This window comes from Poecilia reticulata, linkage group LG23 (assembly GCF_000633615.1).
Source record: "Poecilia reticulata strain Guanapo linkage group LG23, Guppy_female_1.0+MT, whole genome shotgun sequence".
NCBI lineage: Eukaryota > Metazoa > Chordata > Actinopteri > Cyprinodontiformes > Poeciliidae > Poecilia > Poecilia reticulata.
Genome location: NC_024353.1, coordinates 15,003,134 through 15,025,633, shown reverse-complemented (window position 1 = coordinate 15,025,633; position 22,500 = coordinate 15,003,134). Strand labels below are relative to the sequence as shown.

Here is a 22,500-nt window from a genome sequence, read left to right as displayed (position 1 = left end):
TTGAGGTMTACATCCGGCGCCTGCTGAGCATACGGAGGGCAGTGGAGMGGCTGCTGACCAGAGCTCCAGGTACACTGGTCATCATTAGGACCGCGAATCCCAAAGCGCTGTCCCTCTACGAGACTCTGACCAACAGTGACTGGTTTTCTATTCAACGTGACAAAATACTCAGGACAATATTTAAAGGGGTGAATGTCCGATTTGTGGATGCCTGGGAGATGACCTTGGCCCACCACCTGCCACACAGCCTCCACCCACAGCGTCCCATAATAAGTAACATGCTAAATGTTGTTTTATCCCACATATGTTCTCCAGCAGGGAACTTTACAGAAACAAAAAAGTTGTAGAAAAGGACCTGGTATTTGGGTAACCACTGGTGATTGGGGACACTTGATCTATATCACGTTATGGACATGTCAACCAGCAGTTATGAAGATTGAATGAAAATGAGCAACACAGAAGTAGGTAAAGGAAATTTGATGCTGGGATGAAATGGCCTCCAAGAAAACTTTGAAGAAAGCCTTCTTTCATGTTTAAGAAGTCTACATTTATATAGAAATTTAGATGTAAATAAAAACATATTTATTTTTTTTAAATGTGTGTTTAATCTTTTTGGCCACTCCTGTCTCATTTTCTATCTTAAGTGTAGTAATAACAATAATCTAAACCTGCTAAAAGTAATTGTACTGGTTACATTAAGTGTTAGTTGGCAGACAGCTTTTGTTCCTGGGTTACGGCAAAAAGCTGAAGAATAAAACATTAGTTTCCCTTCCTCTACTTCCCAGTCCATTGCATTATGCCTCAATCTGAAGACTATGAATGAACATGGCGTCAAAAAGGTCAGATACTAGAAAGAGAAACAGAAAGAGAGTGGCATGATGGTTTTATGTGACTTGTACTCTGTGCCTCTCCTGTCCACTGCGCCTCCTACTTGCTGCTGTTCATGCATTGCTAAGAGCAATTGAGTGCTGATCAGTAGCAGTTGAGATGGAATTAACAATAATTGAAGAAAAAGAAATGTAATCTAAAATTATTTTACTGTTGTAGACAACAAAAAAATCATTTTCATTTCTGAAACAAACAAAAAAAAACTGCTTTATACAAGTGAAAAACATCATGATTAACCAAAGATTGTTCTACCAAAAAGTTTCCATTTTCCACTCCTGTATCCATGGTTTTGTATATTTACTAACTGTGAGATATTTCAGGAACTTAGCTATTTGCAAGTTTAAAAACCTATTTTAAAAATAGAATAGTCAAAACTGTCAAAACTTAATTTGCTTATCTGCAAAAAAAATAAGCAACTTATCTTCTAGGTGGAAGCTAATAAGCTTCCACCTAGAAGCTAGAAGATAAGTTACCTATCTAGTTTTAGGAGTGACAGAAGCAAATGATAATGTTTAAAACCAGAAAACTGTAAAGAAACAATTCTTGCATGTCTGAAAGAATTTGCCAGTTGTTGGAGGGAATGATAAAGCGAGAGTATGATGTGAACAATGGACTAAGAGTTTTGGAGGCTGAGCTAACAGTTCCAAGAGCTTTTATTCTGATGAGAAACATGCACCAAACTTGTCATGATTATATAGTTCAGTTCCAGTAAAGTCAGACCTTATTGTTGTTTTTGGGGGGCTGGAGGGTTCGGTTTGCTATGACCAGGCTCATTGAGAGGAAAACAAAAACATTAGTAAAATTAGGGACAGATCCTTCCACTTAAAGAGATGGGGACGTCACATCATCAAACAAATACAACAAAAATATTCTTATTCTAAAAGTTCTTTGTAGGATGGATGCTAGTTGATGGTTTTTTGCCAAATTAGCCATCCCTCTGGCATGAGCTAGTGGCAGACACTCATGGGACCAAGCACAAGAATTCCTCTGGATGAGGTTTATAATCCCCAGTGTGAAGAAAGCTCTGAAGCCTTAAAGGCCTGACTGGTCTGTGCTCTGGTGTACGCATATGCGGATTTCTCTAAGCCTCTGATCGTGAAGACTGATGTGAGTTACAATGGTGTAGGTAGGAGTGGAATTGTCACAAGAGACTACGGTTCCATGAAATTGTGACTTCTTGCGCTCAAGTGGGCCATGACTGAGAAACTCCAGAAGTACTGGCTAGGGCAGAGGTGTCAGGTGTTCACATACATAACAACCCACTGGGATACCTTATCGATACCAGGCTGCTTGACAACCACTAAATAGCAACACAGCTCACCAGTTTAACACTGAGACAATGCCAAGGAAAATATGTAAATATTGCGAACATACTTTATCTCAGGCATGCCACACAGTTGGGTATTGTACTATCAGGCAACTGCATGCATGATTGTAGGCAGCAGCCTGTGTCAATATGCGTCTTCCCACAGCCAGGAATGAACACGCCATGAAACTAGAGTTCAACAAAACATTTTACAATGAGTGAGAGAATAAGACAAAAGGCGGAGGTTTGTGTTTAACACCAGCAGTGCTGCTTAGTAACACTTGATGTATCACTTCTGCAACATAATTCAGATGACGGTGTTAGTATGATGACATTGGGCTGCTTTCGTAATTGATTTCTTCTGCTGTCTTACAGAAAATGACTGTTATGTGTGAAATATTTATGGAAAATGGCCGTTGCTTTAACAGTGCCAACATGCTTCCTTCCACCTGTAATCTGCATTTTGAACCAGGATTTTTATTATCCAGCTTTGCAGGTGACAAGTGCAGCTGTTTTGCATGCAACAACATCGGAGAAAGAGAGAGTCTTTGGATTGGTCATTTATAAATTTCCCCTCGATTTTAATGTCTTCTACATGTTTGGCTTGTACATGTTGCCAGGTGTTGGTACATTTTTGTTGTTAGCCCAGCCTAGTCAAAGTCCAGGTTTTTTTTTTTTTTTTTTTTATATCATTGGTCATTCCTTGGTTACACCCTGTGAGAAAAGAAAGACAAGGAGACATACATACACAAACACACACACACACCTGCAAACAACTCTGGGGATTTGACAAAGTGAGGACGACGATGGAGAAAAATACAAAGGTAAACCAAACAAACAAACAGAAAAGTTCAATTGTTTTTAGTTGATCTTTTTCACTTTTGCTCGACAGTCATCTATGAGTTGACGTTTTTCAATATTTTGACTACTTTATCTTGAACTAGAGGGGAGTGTACTGATTGTGAGATTCAGTTTCTTTCTTCGACCTTCTTAACTTAACCTATTTTCTTCAAACGTCAGCGGTTACTTTTGTTCTAATACGGTCAGCATTTCTACTAAAGCTCAATAAAGATCCCAGAATTTTAATTGAAAATTATTGTTTCCGTTAAGATTTAATTATAATTTAACTTCGTTATTATTTTTTTTCATGTTTTGTTTACAAAATAAAAAGATTACTCCAACGGTATTCGTCTTGTGATTTATCTGATATAAAAACAAACCAAACCGATTGATTGACAGATTGATTAACCCCTTTTTAGTTACAAAAAGACATAAATGTTTTAGCAAAAACATTTATGTCAGAATTTTTTACAACACATTTCTTCATTATTATCTTGACAAGTTTATCTTGATTCTTATTATATGTGACCACTTGTAAAACAAGGTAAGATAAACTTTATTGTCCCAAAGGAACCTTTCAAAGGCACAGACTAATAGGGCGTGTAGTCTACAATGCATGACCTCAGTAATACTATATAAAATTTACATATAATTTAAAAAATCCTTACCTAAACTCAGGGGCGTGTCTATAGCGGGTAATCGGAATTTTTCATTTTATTTTTTTTTACCTATAATTAAGCATCGCCGCCGCTCTCTCGGCTGATACGACGCTTTATCGGCGGTTTGTCCCAATCCGACATAGAAGGGAAGGAAGAGGAGCGCTGTAATTGGACAACACGTCAAAAAGCAAGGAGAGAGAGAGATGGGTGGAGCTGTCCTCTGTGCAGCTCCACCCATCTCTGTGCACGTGTGTTTGTATTTCATGATAAAATAATAATAATAATAAAAAAATAAAATAAAAATCCGCCAACAAAAGTTCACTAAACAAAATAAATAAATAATGAGAAACGGGGAAAAAAAAAAAAAACACTCTTCAAATAGACCTATTACATCATGTAGGGAAATTATTCATGTTCAGATTGTTTTCAAATGGCAAGAATTAGACTTTTGGTTCATAATCCTTTAATTTAAATAAAAAATTTATTACAGGCTCGGCTTTATGTTTACACCTGTTTCAGATGCTGCCTCAATCTACGGAGGAGGATTAGGGCCACATTTTTCTCTCAGAATTCTCAGATTTTTTCTCTTTTTTTTACGTACTGAAGCAAAAAACTAAACTAAAATAAATAAGTTAGAAAATTAACTCAATCACACATTTTAAGTGCTTTGTCAAGTGCGTTTTCTGAAGCTGTTGGGTAGTCTACTAATTGTTTGTACCCCCTTGTCCTGTAGCGGGGCCAAGGGGGCTGCTGGTGCCCATCTCCAGCTGATGTTATGGGCGAGAGGCAGGGTACACCCTGGACAGGTCGCCAGTCTGTCACAGGGCAACACGGAGACACACAACCATGCACACACACGCTCACACCTAGGGAGAATTTGAAGAGGCCAATTAACCTGACAGTCATGTTTTTGGACTGTGGGAGGAAACCGGAGTACCCGGAGAAAACCCACGCATGCACAGGGAGAACATGCAAACTCCATGCAGAAAGACCCAGGGGCCGGGAATCGAACCCAGAACCTTCTTGCTGCAAGGCAACAGCTCTACCAACTGCGCCACTGTGCAGCCCAGTACACATAAAATTGTTGGGTTTAATAAAACAAAGTTGTTATGCGTTAGAAAGTAAAACAACGACAATCAGCCATTTAACTGAACTTTCAAAGTCGAATTTGAAAGTTATATTAACGTTTGTCTTGACTGTCATTCTGTGCTTTTGTTACAAAATATCATCTGAACCATGCAAACTTATCTTGTGACAAAGTAGGCTTCTTTATCTTTTGTTCCTTTTTATACTTTGTGTGTGTTAACGCAGAGTGAGGTCCAGTCACGGCTGTCAAAGGAAGGCCGTGCTTCCAGAAATCGCTACCCTATGAAGTTTGGCTTCATCTTCCTCTTGGCAGTGTGTGTGTTGTGCTTCATGCTGTTCAACAAGGACGTCAGCGATCAGAATAGCTGCATGTCAACCCGGGTGAAGTTTTTTTATTTTTGGTTAACATCTCACAATCTTAAAGTTTTATCTATTGCTTTGAGCCGCTGTTTTCTCCTCTGCACACTTCGAAACCACCGCAGCTTTTCAGTCTTTGTACAGTTTAAACTGACAGATTAAAGACACAGGATAAAATGAAATGCAGCTTTTTGAAAACAGTCAAAACTAATTACTTTTCTCTTCTACAACTGAGTGTCAGCTTAAGGGTATATGCACATTTACGCAACTAAGCTATCGGGGCGTTTGTATTGTTCTCGCACAAGTTGTTGAAGGTATCAAAGGAGGGAGATGAGTCTGAACGTCTTTGTCCTTTTCACTTCACAGAAAGCCTGCATTTTGAAGGAGGTGTGTACATGTTTTCTATCCGTTTTGCTTTCATGATCAATTCTTTTAATCAAATCGTTTTATCTTGAACTGAAAAGTGAATTCACAGAAGACAAAACAAACAGGATCAAACATCAACAGGGATAAACAGAAACATAGTTTAAGCATTTTTTTAATTTCATTTTACTTTATCTTCATAATAACAGTGTTTTTTGGGCTGAAGTTCATCTAATGGACTTATTTACATTAATTTAACTTAATTCTTTTGCTTTTGCTATGACAACTTACTTCTTTGTGTTCATTTAACTCAAAACTTACACTAAATAGTTGAACCAACTTAATTGAATTGCTTCCATAGGTAACAAGCAATTCAATTATGTTTATCCAACTTAATTTATTAAGTTTAACCAATTCAATACATTCTAATCATCCAACTCAATTTGTTAATTTTATTTAACAAATTTATTAAGTATGTTTAAGATAACAGATTTAAGTCACTCTTACTCAAATCATTTATTTTCTTCTAACATTTAAAATCTCTTTGTCTTAATTCTACAGAAAGTCAACTCAAACTTTTAAGTAGTTCCAAACTAAATGTTTTGAAAAACTCTTTTTACAGTGTCCTCTAAATATACTCTAATTTAAAAGTTACAAATCTTTTCCTTAAAGGACCTTTTTACTTTGACTTTACTTGAACTAATTAAGTTCAATACCATATTTGTATCCCACGTCTGACCATGACTCAAGCTTAGCAGGGACAGGTTCCCTGGATTGCGACTGTGGCTCTGTGGGTAGAGTAGTCATCTTGTTATCGGAAGGTTCTAGGTTCAATTCCAGCTTCCTCAGGCCACATATCAATATGGATATTGGTGTGTGAATGTGACGCTAATGTGAAGTGCTTTGAGTAGTCAAAGTGCTGGTAAGTTCAGTCCATTTACAAATTTTTTGAAGTAAACTAAATGATGTGAGTAAGACTGACTTAAATCTGCCATCTTAAACATACTTAATAAATTTGTTAAATAAAATTAACAAATTGAGTTGGATGATTAGAATATATTGAATTGGTTAAACTTAATTGAATCGCTTGTTACCCATAGAAGCAATTCAATTAAGTTGGTTCAACTTTTTCTTTTTAGAGTGAGGGAACCTTGCATGAAAAATAGTTGCTGTAGATTATCAGAAAAAGATATTAACATTATAAACTGACCAGGATTATACACTGAAATTGTGATTGTAAGGCATTTCATTTGTCTAATCTTCTTTCATTCAGTTAAAGATTACAAACAGGTCTGTGACTCCGATAGCGACCATAACACCTATCAACACCATCACTCCGTTACGTCCCACTGAGCCGGCCAGCACCTGCTCCTTCCACTCTGCGTCACCTGAAAACGCCACAGAGGTCAACTTGTTGAAGGAGTCCATCGCCTGGCCTGAAACACCGTCTGTACCGCCTGGCTTTTCCCTGAATGACACCAGTGATCCCACTCACAGCACCTTCACCATTCTCCCACGGAGAGGAGGGGGAAGTTGGCACGTTGGGGATCAGCTGGAGGTTCTGATAAAAGTCTCTGACTTCGGCGGTCGCCCCAGGAAGTCTGGGGGAGACTTGCTGTATGCTCGGCTGCAGAACCGTGCTGTGTTTGCAGGCGTGGCGGGGAAAGTGTTTGATCATCGCAATGGTTCCTACACCGCTGTGTTCTCTTTACTCTGGGAAGGAGACGCACAAGTTGAGGTGAGACTCACAAGTTTTAATGACAAGTGTTGCAGTAAAGTGTTTCAGCTCCTTATGTCCCTTAGACTCTCTCCACAGGAAACGCAGTAAGAAGCTCTGAATAACAAATATGTGAATCTTTGAAACGGCATATGTGGGTTTTCGTCAACCCAACAATCAAATTATGTCTTATTGATAATTTGACTGAGTGAAAAAGTTTATACTCAGATTGCTTCTGTTGGCACTTTTTTGCAACTCATGTCTGAAAACATTTTTTTTAAATCTCATCATCCATCCATTGTCGTATAAGCTTATCCATTGTGGTTGCAATGGGTTCTGGTACCTATTCCCTGACTGTCAACGGGCAAAAGGCAGCAAGACAAAACCTGAGGAGAGACCAATTACCCTGATTGAGAACCCACACATGAACAAAGAAAACATTGCAAACTTTATGCAGAAAGACCCCCAGTCAGGAATCGAACCCAGGACCTTCGTGCTGCAAGGCAACAGTGCTACCAACTGCTCCACTGTTATTACTTTTCTCATTGTCTATATGATCAATGAACATTTTTTTGTAATCTGTAAATCTAAATTTTACATTTGAGGAAAAAAAAAAGGAAAAACAGAATTTGTAAGAGTGCAAACGTTTTCACAGCTCTAACCACATAAGATTAAATATATACTTTACTTTCTGGTTTACAGGTATTACCATTGCTAAATTATTATTTTATTTTTTTTAATTCTCCTTTGTTTCTAAAAGGTGACCCTGGTTCACCCGGGTGAGGCGGTCACCGTTTTGGAAAGACTGACCCAAGAGCAGCCTGACAGAATTTATTTCCGAAGCATCTTTCGCTCAGGCTCCATCAAGGAAAGTACTACATGCAACGTGTGCCTCAAGGCTCCCAAGCAGAAGCTGTGCAACTACACTGACCTCCACACGGGGGAGCCCTGGTTCTGCTACAAGCCAGAGAAGCTGAACTGTGACACCAGGATCACCCACTCCAAAGGAGGATTCAGACAAAGAGTAAAGCCCATGGAACAGCAGCTCTTTAAAAGGTAAGTGTAATGTTATGTGTACTCTCAATAATCTTTGTGTTGCCTGCAACATAAAACTTTAAAACACACATTTTCACCTGAGACATGCTGTTGATCAGATCTTTAACCAAGTTATGGATGGATCAGATTGCTTCTTTCTCTTCATAAATGAAAATGTGGTTTTAAATGTTTTTTCTTAGTCTTTCATTAAATTTGTCTTGAAGAAACAAGAACCAAAACAGAAGAAACCAGGGGTAATACTACTTTTCTCTGTACTGTAGAAGTGACACATGGTGCTGGGTATAGACTCTTTTCAGGACCATCATGTCCATTTTAATTAGAGTCTGTCCTCTGACCCTTGTCCCTGAGTATTTGTAACAGGAGACTCATCCTGGTGCTAATGCCTCAGAAATCACAGGGTCCCTGGATACTGAGGGCAATGCAAACCCGTCCATAAAGCTGGAAAACCAGGGGGACAGAAAAAGTGACATTTGCTAGAACCAAGACACAGAATGTGAATAAGACAAATATTTAATATTCCATGACAGTCTGTCATCAATCTGCTCTGCTCTGCTGTAGCGGTGTCAATATGAAAGTCTCCATTCCGGCATCAGGACCTTCCAGCATCAACATTCTACCAGAACTAAAAGGTGAAACATGTTGAACTATTTTTTCTGTTGGCATAACTGTGAAATTTGTAATCGGGGAAGATATGAAGGTGACTAATCCGTTCCTTCCTGAAGATTTTATCTTCCCCGTTTACATTCCAGGTGGAAAGAATGAAAACATGAAGACCGGTCCTGCTGGTTATTACTACCACGGTGTGTGGCGAACACTAGATGGCACCACAGTCCGTCAGTTTAACAACGCCACAGCAATCAGCCAGTGCCTGAAAGGGAAGGTGCTCCACCTGTACGGAGACTCCACCATCAGGCAGTGGTTTGAGTATTTGACCTCAACAACACCAGGTAGACGCCCAATAGGAATGTCCAGCAACAACTGAAACTGCTTCATGCCGCAGCCTAATCTGTTCTGTCCTAATCAAATTTTCAGATCTCAAGATGTTTGACTTGAAAAGTCCAAAGCAAACTGGACCTTTCATGGCCTTGGATTATAAAAACAACATCTTAGTGACGTTCCGGTGCCACGGGCCTCCCATCCGTTTCAGTAACCTGTTAGTCAGTCAGATGCGTTACATTGCCAGTGAACTGAAAGGTTTGGTTGGCGGCACGAACACTGTGGTAGTAATCGGCATCTGGTCGCACTTCAGCACTTTCCCCGTTGAGGTTTACATCCGGCGCCTGCTGAGCATACGGAGGGCAGTAAGGCAACTGCTGACCAGAGCTCCAGGTACGCTGGTCATCATCAGGACCGCGAATCCCAAAATGCTAACACTCTCCGAGACTCTGACCAACAGTGACTGGTTTTCAATTCAGCGTGACAAGATACTCAGAGCCATATTCAAAGGGGTGAATGTGAAACTGCTGGACGCCTGGGAGATGTGCTTGGCCCACCACCTGCCACACAGCCTCCACCCACAGCCTCCCATCATAAAGAACATGATTGATGTCGTTTTGTCCCACACCTGTCCCCCTGGTGAGAGTTTTAAAGGGGCAATCAAACAGTCGAAAAAGAAATTGAAAAGCAGGTTAGGACCTCATAAAAAAGCAACTATGCAGTCAAAGTCTATTTCCAGTGCGATGTCTACCACAACAGAAATGCCAACCAACAGTTCAGATGATGGAGTTATTCATTAAATAAACAGAAGTAAATTAAGTACATTTAACACTGGCATGTTTGAATTAAAAAGATTTTCTTATACTAAGATCTCAATCAGCTTTTGGCCGGAACTTTCCCTGTTCCTTTTCATCCATCCATCCATTTTCTTGCACCCTTGTCCCTTGGTGGGGCCGGGAGGGTTGCTGGTGCCCATCTCACACAGGTCACACAACCATGCACACACACACTCACACCTAGGGATAATTTGGAAAGGCCAATTAACCTAACAGTCATGTTTTTGGACTGTGGGAGGAAACTGGAGTACCTGGAGAAAACCCACACATGCACAGGGAGAACATGCAAACTCCATGCAGAAAGTCCAGGAATTGAACCCAGAACCTTCTTGCTGCAAGGCAACAGCTCTACCAACTGCACCACTGTGCAGCCCCAGTTCCTTTTCATTTATACTGTATATAAAATATAAGACATCTTGAAACAATCATTCAAGATTAATCTCTTGACCTGTTTGCCACAGAAATGTTCATTTAGGAATAATAATGCTGCTCATCTTATTGTAAGCCAAATGTAAGGTTTCAAAATAAAAGTCTAGAAACCATCAAGTAGCCTTACAAAGAATATCTGTATGTTGAGTTTTCCTAAGGTTGAGGGACGTTTCTTTTTAAATAATAATAATTGGCAACTGACTAGTTTTAAAGAAACATTACCTTTATTTAACACGGCTTCATTTGTACATTATATTGTATTTGTTACACTAGAACACCAGTCACACATATCAAGGCGTCCTGAGGATTTGTTAAAGGTGCAGCTTCTGTCATATATTTAGAAGTTTTACAGTAAAGGTTCTTATAAACAGTTTCTTGTGTTACTATTTATTTCTGTATATTTTGCTTTTACTCAAGCACATTTGAATGAAGTGGCACTTTTGAAATAGTATTTACTTATAATTGATTTCTTATGATAGTGCACAAATTAGATAAATTTATCTCATGTTTGAGAGAAAAAACAAATTGAGATAAAATTGATTTGTGCAGTGAATTAGTTTCTAGGGGAGAGGACAGTTTATGAAGTAACACCAGGAAGTGGAGGTATCCACCAAATGGCGCAAAGAGCTAGTTTTCCAATTCAGAAAACAAATTTGTACTTAGCTACAATTGTCAGGTTAAATATTATTTTGTACTTATTTGTGGGTGTAAAGCATCTTCCTTGATACATTGATTCATGTTGCTTGTGTGTCCTTTCTCCCACCCTTGTTTTAGGACAAATAGTTCCTACACACACCTGTGTGTTCATTATTAGATTACTACAAATATATGTTACCCAAAGCTGTGTTTTGTTTACCTGACCTTACTTTCTTTTGGGCTCATTTTGTGGATATTCCAAGTCTCTTGCTCATAAATGAACTTTTGAAGACATTTTTGTTTCTATTCTTGGCAGAAACGAAATAATTTCAGACAATCTGATGCTATGGTTCTAGCAAGGTGCACTTAGTAAACTGTCCAGAGAATATAAACTGACATATAATGAATAAATGTATGGGTATAAAATAAATTGCTTATGGATACATAAACGGTTCGTTGTTTATTAAAATATAGCCAACATCTAAAATGGTTGTCGGTCATTGTTTTATGTAGTTTAATGAAATGTCCTGATTGAAAGGAAAATTTCCAAAGTAACCAAGTAGTAAGTTGGAAATTCCGTTCTATAATTTTGGTTTCTGCTCCTCACAACTGGGGGAAAAACAAGGATACGTGACTTGAAATGATTCTGATTCATGTGGATTCAATCCTTCTGGGAAGAAAGTAAGAGAAGAAAGTCATACATAGAGCATGAAGACCTTACAAATGTTTTGATGTCCTCACTTATATAAAAACACTCTCAAAAAGTATAAGTGTTATATTTCTGTCACGTTTTATCAAGTTCAGACAAAATCTTTGTATATTGCAAGTTCTAAAAAGTTGCACATTCATCTTCATTTTAAAAATTTCCTCCAACGATGGAATGAAGCGCAGAGTCAAGAAGACACATACCCCAGACCCCCTAAGAAATAATTTATTTAAAGTTTTCATGTAATTCCAAAAACACAAATGATCTCATCATGCAAAAGAGTCAGGAAAATTAGTATTAGAGCCTTCAAAAAATTTCACAAGGAAAAAAAAAAAAGGAAGTTGATGAACTTCAATAAAAACTACCGGACACAGAGCACACCTACCTACTTAGACTGACCAGGATTCTGACTTTATGGTCGTTCCATCGCTTATTCTTGGGAAAGTCAATGAGTTTCCATCAAACCTTAAAAGCAAACCTTTGTCCAAACTGTTTGGAATTTGAAAAAGACTGCAACTGTTTGCTGGATTTTTTTTTTTTCTTCTATTTTTTTGTGCATGTGAGAGAGCCAAGGAAAAATCAGAGTGTGTGAACCTTGCAAGAGTGTGTGAACCTTGTGAAAAAATTCTAGTGTTCCTTCCAATCCCAGCTGGTTCAAGTTTTCTAGTGTGCTACAGTGGACCTTACCTGATTAAGAGGAGCGTTGGTGACAGGGATTAGTCAGCATCTACCCCTGATTGAAGGCAGAGATCATGTTTGTCACCTTAATATGCTGGAGCTTTATTCCTGATTAAATCTGTTACTTGTTTCCAGTGAACAATCTGACACACGCATAAACTCAGACGTGGACGTACAGGAGCTGTCCAGTGCTGAAACCAAACATGACGTCTTTTTCTACAACTGGAGGCAAGTTCTTAAACTTGCCTCCAGTCAAATCCAGTCAGACTCATGTGCCTTCTTTTTTCACTGGTTGTTTCTTGTGGGCTGCGTCTTTGGGTGGTGCTTTGGGCACATTCTAATTATTTTTGTTTATTTATGACATTTTTTTTTAGCTTATTTTTGTTTCTAGATTTTAAAAAGGATTTTCTTTGACCATTTTTTGTGGGGTTGGGTAATTAGATATATTTTGTAATTAATATTTGACTGCTTTGAGATGGGATGCTGTAGCACAGTGTTTTTCAACCTTTTTTGAGCCAAGGTGCATCGTTTTAATTGAAAAAATCACGAGGCACACCACCAACCAAAAATGGAAACAAAGATACTCTGTAGCCGCCTATGTTACATATAGTCATTCTTATCAAAGTGTCTTCACTAGGAATCAAACACAAAATTTTATTTTTATCATATTTTACATTTCTTATTTCAAATTGCACTTAACATGTCCACTTCAAAAATACACCTGAACAGTGACACAACACTGTCGTGTGTGATGCATGAATGTAGTAACATTCATGCATCACTAATTCTCTTGTTTTAATGTAAAATGCTCTGTACCTACTGCCATCTAGTGATAATAAAATTACACGATTACGCCGCTAGTCACAACTACAGCAATGACACTCAAAGATGGCATTATTTGCAGATAATTAATTCGTTTTCAAAAAGTCTTTTTAGACCTATTACCGTATTTTCCGGACTATGAACCCACCATACTATAAACCGTACCTTCAATAGGCTTTAACTCTTTTAGAAGATTTGAATTGTTGATTGAGACAAGCAGCTGTATTCCTAACATATTTGTAGTAAAAATAGGTATTCTATATTTTTAGCTGTATTCCTAACCCTAACCCCAACTCTAACCCCATCCCACTTTCTGAAGAAGCATGTGGACCTGACTAAGTGCAGTCCAGGTGGCTTGAAGGGGTTGAAGAATGCCACTGATTACACAATCGGGCACGTGGATGGCGTGTACCACATGACCCTGATGTTGCAACCAGTCACCTATGACATAGGAAAACCATGTTTAGGATCCATGGTCTTCCTGAACATGGTGTTTAGGAAAACCATGTACAATGTTCACGCTTGTGTGGTTATGTAAATCTGGTGGACGCATTTGGAGTCGCCAGTCTGTCTGTCCATGCAGCATGTAAAATCACTGCCCAAGACGCAGATGTCCACATATGCCCTTAAGGACTTGGTAGGCACTTGTGGATCCCTCTATTCAATCTTGGGCATCCACAAGGCCACCAACTACCAAACAGACTTGGATCATCTCCCAGTAACCATCCATCCCACACTGTGGGATGTCCTTGGGGCAGATGGGAAGCTCAATTTCCTCTCCACATGTCCACATCCAGATGCCATATAGGCATCCGGTTTCTGTAGCGATTGTGACTTGTTGCATGTCACATCCCCAGTTCCAAAATGCCTCATTGTCCAGGACTGAATTGCACCTGTCTCATATGAAAGACCTGAAGGACAAGATTGTACTCCAGATTTGAGGGTTACATTCCATCCGAAATCAACCTCAAATCCTTTTTCTGCGGACAATCAATGTGGGTCTTGTTGTTCCATGGAAAGAGGTGGCATGTCCTCTCGTTGGGGTGCTGCTTGCCTCCACTGCTAAGGGACATAAACACTTCCAAGACAAGCACTGGCCCGTACATCTAGCTGGTTTTGCGGAAAGTGCCGATGTTGAAGGTGGAGAATGTACAGTGTCGGACTCTATCTCCCATTTTTCTACCAAAGACTGAGTTGATGAATAGATGGAAAGCGGTCATGGGGATCAAAGGAAAAGTGGACATGCAACAGATGCAACAGGTGCTCCTGGCACTTGATCACACTAACAAACTTGTTGACTGGAGAGCGTCGGGATTTGAAAAGTGGAGTTCACTCAAATCACAAAGCCGAGGGGATATTTCCTTTCAGAATGCTGACATCAGTAACTGCTGGCTGAGTGATAAGACAGTCAGAATTTATTCTGGCTGTTCTATTAAGGTCCAACACAGTGGGCACCCTAACCCCTACTTCGAGCCCCTTTTAAGGGCACCGAAGATGGGGAGGTCGGATGTGTGTGGCCCCTTTTAACCCTTTGGAGTGCTTTACTTGCTTTGATCACTTATAAATACTTTAGTTTAAAAGAAATGTATTCGTCTTCTCCTTTTTCTCCTTACATAGACCAGATCCCTGTACTGCAGGGTTAACCTCAGTCTACCTGTCCTGGATCGGTTTTTTAGTAATGAGGACACAAAGGCCGACTTTCGTTTGAGTAGGAAGTTTAAAATAATTGTATGCTTAACAACTTGGACCGAAATGAAAAAGTCCACAAAGACAAACTTAGTTATTACAGCCCTTTGACAGCTTTCACACCAAAGCTGGRATAGTTTTTACAGTGAATACAAATGAAAACAAAAGGACACAGAGCATGCAAGTGGGCAGGGTGGGAAAGATGTGTGTAAACAGTACATACTGATAGGAGGAGCAAAAAATGAGGGAGGATCACAAATGAAGCAACAAAAAAGGTAAGTCAAACACAACACACTTACATTAACATAACTACTTGTAATTTTGCATTCTATAACTATAGAACACAAAAGATTTGCTGCTTTGGTCTCGAAAAAAGTTGTAAGTCAAGTTTTACTCTTAAATTCCAAACAATCACCAAACCCTTTGAACACTAGAATACAATTTATGCAGAGGCCTCTTTGTTGTAAATCCACGTAAAATAAATGATTTTTTTCTGTATTGATAGCCTGTCCATTACTGTATAGCTAATAAAATGAACGATTTATTAACATTAAACGTTAAACTTTATTATTAACATGTGTATAATAACCTTAATTGTACACTCTATTCAAATATAAACAGTTTTTAGTCATTTAAACTAAACATCTTTTACATTTTTTTTACATTTCTCCATTTTCATGAAGTGGTGTGGTGGAGGTGAGGGGAACGCAGGGAGACGCAGGTTGTAGATGAAGAAATGGCAGATTTAATGATGAATGCTCACACAGTCCAGGAAATCAGGCAGCATGGCAGAGCGAGGAACAAAAGCTCAGCACCAGTAGCAACTGTTCTGACAAAGAGCTGACGCCGACACAGGACTATCCAGTACGACCATGATAACGACTAACTGAGACACTAGAATCTAGATAAACTAGAACAGAACTTGGACTGACTGTGACAGACTCAGTAAGAACGAACTATGAGCTATGACACGACAAACGATACGACAGGATATACTTAAATGGACTTAAATACACAGGAGATAATCACAGGGAACAAGACACACCTGGGAAACAAACAAGGGGAAAGGGACAAGACATCACAGGGACTCAACAGAACAGAGATCTAAATAAACGCAGAAAAAACCCATATCCTTACATCTGTGTGCTTCTTTTTTACCCTTTGGAGTGCTTTACGTGCTTTGATCACTTATAAATACTTTAGTTTAAAAGAAATTTATTCTTCTTCTTCTTACATAGACCAGATCCCTGTGCTGCAGGGTTAACCTCAGTCTACCTGTCCTGGATCGGTTTTTTAGTAATGAGGACACAAAGGCCGACTTTCGTTTGAGTAGGAAGTTTAAAATAATTGTATGCTTAACAACTTGGACCGAAATGAAAAAGTCCACAAAGACAAACTTAGTTATTACAGCCCTTTGACAGCTTTCACACCAAAGCTGGRATAGTTTTTACAGTGAATACAAATGAAAACAAAAGGACACAGAGCATGCAAGTGGGCAGGGTGGGAAAGATGTGTGTAAACAGTACATACTGATAGGAGGAGCAAAAAATGAGGGAGGATCACAAATGAAGCAACAAAAAAGGTAAGTCAAACACAACACACTTACATTAACATAACTACTTGTAATTTTGCATTCTATAACTATAGAACACAAAAGATTTGCTGCTTTGGTCTCGAAAAAAGTTGTAAGTCAAGTTTTACTCTTAAATTCCAAACAATCACCAAACACTTTGAACACTAGAATACAATTTATGCAGAGGCCTCTTTGTTGTAAATCCAATCAAATATATCTAGCACAGAGAGTATATATTTTAATGACATTGAAACATTCACATTCTATACATAGGTTTATAAGGAGATTACATTTTGATTAAGTAAAAAAAAAAAAAGTATTCTTTTATCAAAAAACTTTAACAAAATGTGTGGAAAAGGAAGTGCTTAAAACTTGTCAAACTACCTTGTGCAGTTATGATGTAATCATTGGCACTTTGGCAAAGTGTGGAAAATATTTCTGGCCGCGGTCACGTGCCATTCTAGTTCAATGAGCCTTGAGCCAAACTGGCTGCTGTATGACTTAAAGACAAACTCGGTAAAGAAGTTGACCAAAAAAAAAAGGAATCCAATTAAATCCAGGGCTCAATAATAAGAACAGAGCTGGGGACGAAATGTAACATTGAAGCAGAACTATAATAATGACTCACAACAAATGTAGCTACAGATTAATACACAGAAACATATTTTGTGCTTTGACCCCCTGCCCCCAAATAAAATCCATTTGGTAAAGATCTGCTGCACTGAGGCCTATAATGTGTCGAACAGTTGGTGAACGAATGAGATACATGCAGCTTTTCAGCTTAAACTCCCACATAAATATGCAAAGCTACTATTACATGTAATTCATACACACAAAATAGCAGTTAGTTATTCTTTTAAAGAAACAATTTGCCTCACATTTAAATCAGTGCTGTTGAAATGTTGCCTCATTTATTTGAGTCGAGTGTATGCAGTCAAATGGATAAAGTATCAAATCTGATGAACAGAAACTTTTTTTTATAATTTATAACAACAAATACAATGTGGATGTTAAGTGATAATGTTAACAGCTTTTGGAATTATTTATTCGTACGACCAGGTAGGAGACATAAGGCCGTTTCTCAATATGCTTTCTTGTCTGTACTTATCTTCTCATGTATTTGTGAAACGTCTTTCCAGTGGCTGGGTTTCAGATGACGTAGCATCGACGTAGCATCGACGTAGCATCGACGTAGCATCAACGTCATCCAATGCAAGTAGTAAATGCAGCCCATTTACTTCGGTTGATCCAGCATCAAAATGCCTAAAGACTGAGTCGTGTACGGTTGTTCCAACTGTTCTAATAGAGAAATAGACAAATATGTTTATTCAGTGGGACTTTCATGATAAAAAAATAAAAAAAAGTGAAATAAATTAAATATTGTTTACCCAGATATACAGTCACAGTGAGCTGTGACTATTACCCCATATAGTTCGTGTCTGGACAAGAACACGGGGGTTTCTGTAGATCGCTGTGAATCGTTGACCTACAATGGACCTGAATACAGCGTCCCCCAACGACTCAACATTAACATACAACTCCAGCATGAATTTGGGTTTACAGAAGCTAAATAAATTATTTACCAGGAGATTCAAGCTCATAGAAATAACATGGGTTAGTTTGTTGTTAGGGAAAGCATTAATTACTTAAGACAGAACAACTCACTACTCACCCAGCAGAAACAAGTAGACAGTCATTTATTGCTTCTTTTGATCCTAAATAGTTGACCCAACCTGAACCTGAATGATTGTATTCTCTAGGCTTTTGATCACTTTCTTCTGGCTCGTCATATAATATGAGGTCTGCAGCTCCAGACCTCATATATATTTATATACCCTGGGTGGGTAGGGTATATACCCAATGTTCCCTACCCACCTGGGTGGGTAGGGTATATTTAATTTATGTAGCATGAAACTCCCACTGAATAAACATATATTCTACAGTGGGACTCGGCACTGAGCTAGCTGCTAACAACGTTAGCACCATGGGTACTACCAAGATAGTTAGTTAGTTTTCTAACCTCCTGCTTTTAGCTGTGGATTGTTGATCCACTTTTCTCGGTAAGTTTTTTAAAATTAACTCCTTGGTAACCAACTACCATCCAAACACAAAAATAATGTTTATCTTTCTCTCTATTAGAACAGTTGGAACAAAAGTACATTACACAGACTTTACAGACTTTAGACATTTTGATGCTGGATCAACAGCAATAAATGGACTGAATTTACTTCTTGCCCTCCATCTGCATTGGGTGACGTCAGCGCTACGTCATCTGAAACCCAGCAATAAGGAAGGAATATGTCTCACCCATCAGTCATTAATGACTACAGACCTGTTGCCCTGACATCCTGCATCATGAAGGTCCTGGAGAGACTCCTGTTGGCCCACCTGAATAAGAGCACATCAAGACCACCTTCAGTTTGCTTATCGCCGTGGAGTTGGAGTTGGTGATGCCAACAAACCCAATGTCATCTGGACAAAGCAGGCAGCACTGTGAGGATCAGGTTCTTTGATTTCCCCCTTGCATTTAACACAATTCAGCCTGATTTGCTCTGTGAGAAACTCCAGAAGACACAGGTAGAGGGCTCAACAATCGCCTGGATCTATGACTACCTCAGTTTGGGAGACTGAAGGACTGTGTGTCTGACCAGATGGTCAGACACAGGAGCACCTCAGGGCACTCTACTCTTAACATTCCTTTTCACTCTTTACACTTCAGACTTCCACCACAAATCTGACTTCTGTCATCTACAGAAATACTCAGATGATGTCGGGTGTATCGGAGATGGACAAGAGGCTCAGTACAGAGAGCTCGTGGAGCGCTTTGTGTCATGGAGTGGGAACAATTACAATTGTCTCTTTTTAAATGTGGACAAAACAAAGGAGATGATGATTTCAGGAGAAACAGAGTTAGATCAAACAGTATGTCCATCATGGGAGAAGAAGGGGATTTGGCTGAGGAATGTAAATACCTCAGTGTTCACCTTGACAAGACTTTACTGGAGAATGGTCCAAGCATGAGAGCGTAATATTTTCTGTCATCATATCAATACTTCTTGTAAATCACTGTACGTAAGATTTTATTTTCCGTGCCTATACCATAAACTTCCAATGCTTTGCTGTAGTGGAGCCAACATGAAAGTTTCTATTCCGGCATCAGGACCTTCCATCAACATCTTACCAAAACTAAATGGTAAGATACATCTTTTACCACCGCTACCATATTCTCAGAAAGTGACATTTAATTATATTCTTTTTAATTGTTTGACAATAACAAGCAAAAAAAGATACTGTGTTTCTCATTGGATTATGTTTTACTGGTGTTAATTGAAATATCTGAACTAAATTAAAGTATTTAGATTTTTATTTGACATGCCTGTATTTTTTTTCTTTCAATGTTTATAAAAGCTTGCAACCTATGAGCTATTAATACCGAATAACATGTTTTCTGAAAAACTGAACCTGCATTCATAATACACAAGCACTACAGCAAAAGTATTCCTTTTTTTAATAAGTCTTTACCCAGTTGTTGCTTAAATGAATTCATGCAAGCTAAATACCTATTAAATTGTCTCAATATAATTAATGATGATACTGATGATTATTAGAAAAAAATCTAATCTGATGATTCACAAAAGTGCCAAACTGTTCTGAATGATATGTATTATTACTATATTGATGTTAGTCATTCTACAAAATGGTTCTTTGTGTTTTATTGTTTAGTTGTTTTTGTTGCGATTTTAATCTTACTTATTGTCTTTTGAAGGAAAAGCCAATAAAATAATAGATTCTGGACCTGCTGGTTATTACTACCAGGGTGTATGGCGATCACTACACGGGACACTAATTCATCAGTTCAACACGTCCACAGCAATGACCCAGTGTCTGAAAGGGAAGTTGCTCCACCTGTATGGAGACTCCACCATCAGGCAGTGGTTTGAATATCTAACAGAATCATTACCAGGTAGATGTCCAGAAGAAATGTGTTCCAACAGTTTGATTTGTTTTAGTTGCAGCCTAATGTTTTTTTTATAATTTCAGGACTCAAGAAGTTTGACCTGAAAACTCTAAAGCAAAGTGGACCTTTCATGGCCTTGGATCATGCAAACAACATCTTAGTGACGTTCCACTGCCACGGTCCTCCCATCCGTTTTGGCACCATGCCTGCCTGTCAGACGCGTTACATCGCCAATGAACTGGACAGTGTGATTGGAGGCAAAGACTCCAATCACACTGTAGTAATCGGCATCTGGTCTCATTTAAGCACTTTCCCTGTTGAGGTCTACATCCGATGTCTGCTGAGCATAAGGAGGGCAGTGGTCCGGTTGCTGACCAGAGCTCCGGGGACAGTGGTCATCATCAGGACCGCAAACCCCAAAGGGCTGACAGTTTTTAAGACTCTAACAAACAGTCATTGGTATTCCCTACAGCGTGATAAAGTCCTCAGGACAATATTTAAAGGGATGAACGTCCAACTGGTGGATGCTTGGGAGATGACTGTGTACTATAAAAAAAAACGGCCTCAATTTACAGTAAAAAACTGGCAGCTGTGGTTGCCAGAATCTTACCGTCTTTATACGGTAAAATTCTGGCAACCAAAACTGCCAGTTTTTTACCGTGTTTTCAAAATACGGTAAAATTCTGGCAACCAAAACTGCCAGTTTTTTACCATGTTTTGAAAATACGGTAAAATACTGGCAACAAAAACTGCCAATTTTTTACCGTATTTCAGAAATACGGTAAAATTCAGGCAACCGAAACTGCCAGTTTTTAACCATATTTTGGAAATGCAGTATTTTTAAAATGCAGTATTTTTAAAATGCAATATTTTACCGTATTTCCCAAATATGGTAAAATACTGTATTTCCTAAAATATGTTAAATAAAAAATTTAAATGGGGTTTTGCTGTAGTAAATACAGTCATACTGCCTGAGGCATAATATCTACATATGTGAAAAACATGGCCAGACTGTATAATATATTGACATTTTATTGTAAAAAAACCCCCAAAAATCTTATGGTACATTACTGGTCACTGTTCTTACCAGAATTTTACCATAAAAATTATTAGTACAGCACACAAGGAAGTGTAACTTGTCAGCATTTCTCTACAGAAAGTTATAAAGAAAATAAATTCAAATTAAACAAAAATACAGATTACAAGTAATCCACTTAAAGAAACAATTTCTATTTAAAAATTTAGTAAAAAAAAACAAAAAAAAAACAATTCTATTTTCTGTCCAGTTTCCTCACGGTATTACTGAGATCTGGAAAACTAAACAAACAAAAAAAACAGCATGTGTCCACATAAGAGATAACCTCTTGTAGAAGAAAAACCGGTGATAAAAGGATTCTTGCTCTGGGTTGAGAGTCACTAGTCAGTGAGTTCAGACTTTGCTCAGGATGGTTGTAGTCTTCCCAGTCACAGGTTGAAATTGAGGCTCACATGTTGTCAATCGGGTGTTTCCTCTCTGCTGGAAAACAAAGAAAGCAAAAGTTAGAAAGATGCACTACATGAATATCATATAAATGCACCATTCGCTTAAATGTTTGTTTCACCTTTGTTGACTTGCATATGGAGACTGGTACTCCAACCAGGCGGTGTGATCATTTCTGACTGAAAAGTCAATAGTTCCTTTATTTGTTTGTTTGTTGATGACAGGTGTGATCCTCTCTGCAACCTGACAAAATACACAAACAAAAAACATAAATAAAAACAAATATAACTGTTTTAGGCAATTTATGAAATAGATACCATTTATCCGAGTCTCATGAAGGCCAATAAGTTGTCTTCAACCATTTATGTAAGTTACAATTCCTGCAAGCAAGCAGAAACAAAGCTGTAAATGTGTACACTTTTCATACAGGCAAACAAATAGATACACCTGAGACGATTTATGCTGTTAGTTTTTCTCAGTCACTTTTG

The 22,500-nt window shown here is 38.5% G+C and overlaps 2 protein-coding genes across 2 annotated transcripts in view; both read left to right on the top strand.

The window, feature by feature from the left end:
* Window positions 1-1,123, top strand: part of LOC103459643 (NXPE family member 3-like) — a 9,617-nt gene extending 8,494 nt beyond the window's left edge. The window contains exon 8 of the mRNA XM_017302760.1: window positions 1-1,123. This exon is cut by the window's left edge and continues 228 nt beyond it. Within this exon, the coding sequence (XP_017158249.1) occupies window positions 1-347 (347 nt within the window). The 3' untranslated portion in view covers window positions 348-1,123.
* A 1,857-nt stretch (window positions 1,124-2,980) lies between these two features.
* On the top strand, window positions 2,981-10,081 carry LOC103459636 (NXPE family member 3-like). The gene is made up of 8 exons (XM_008401384.2): window positions 2,981-3,018; window positions 5,005-5,160; window positions 5,503-5,523; window positions 6,773-7,237; window positions 7,977-8,272; window positions 8,831-8,901; window positions 9,022-9,219; window positions 9,305-10,081. Exons 1-8 carry the CDS (start codon window positions 3,001-3,003, stop codon window positions 10,006-10,008), a joined length of 1,929 nt encoding a protein of 642 aa, XP_008399606.2. The 5' UTR covers window positions 2,981-3,000; the 3' UTR covers window positions 10,009-10,081.
* Window positions 10,082-22,500: the final 12,419 nt, after the last annotated feature.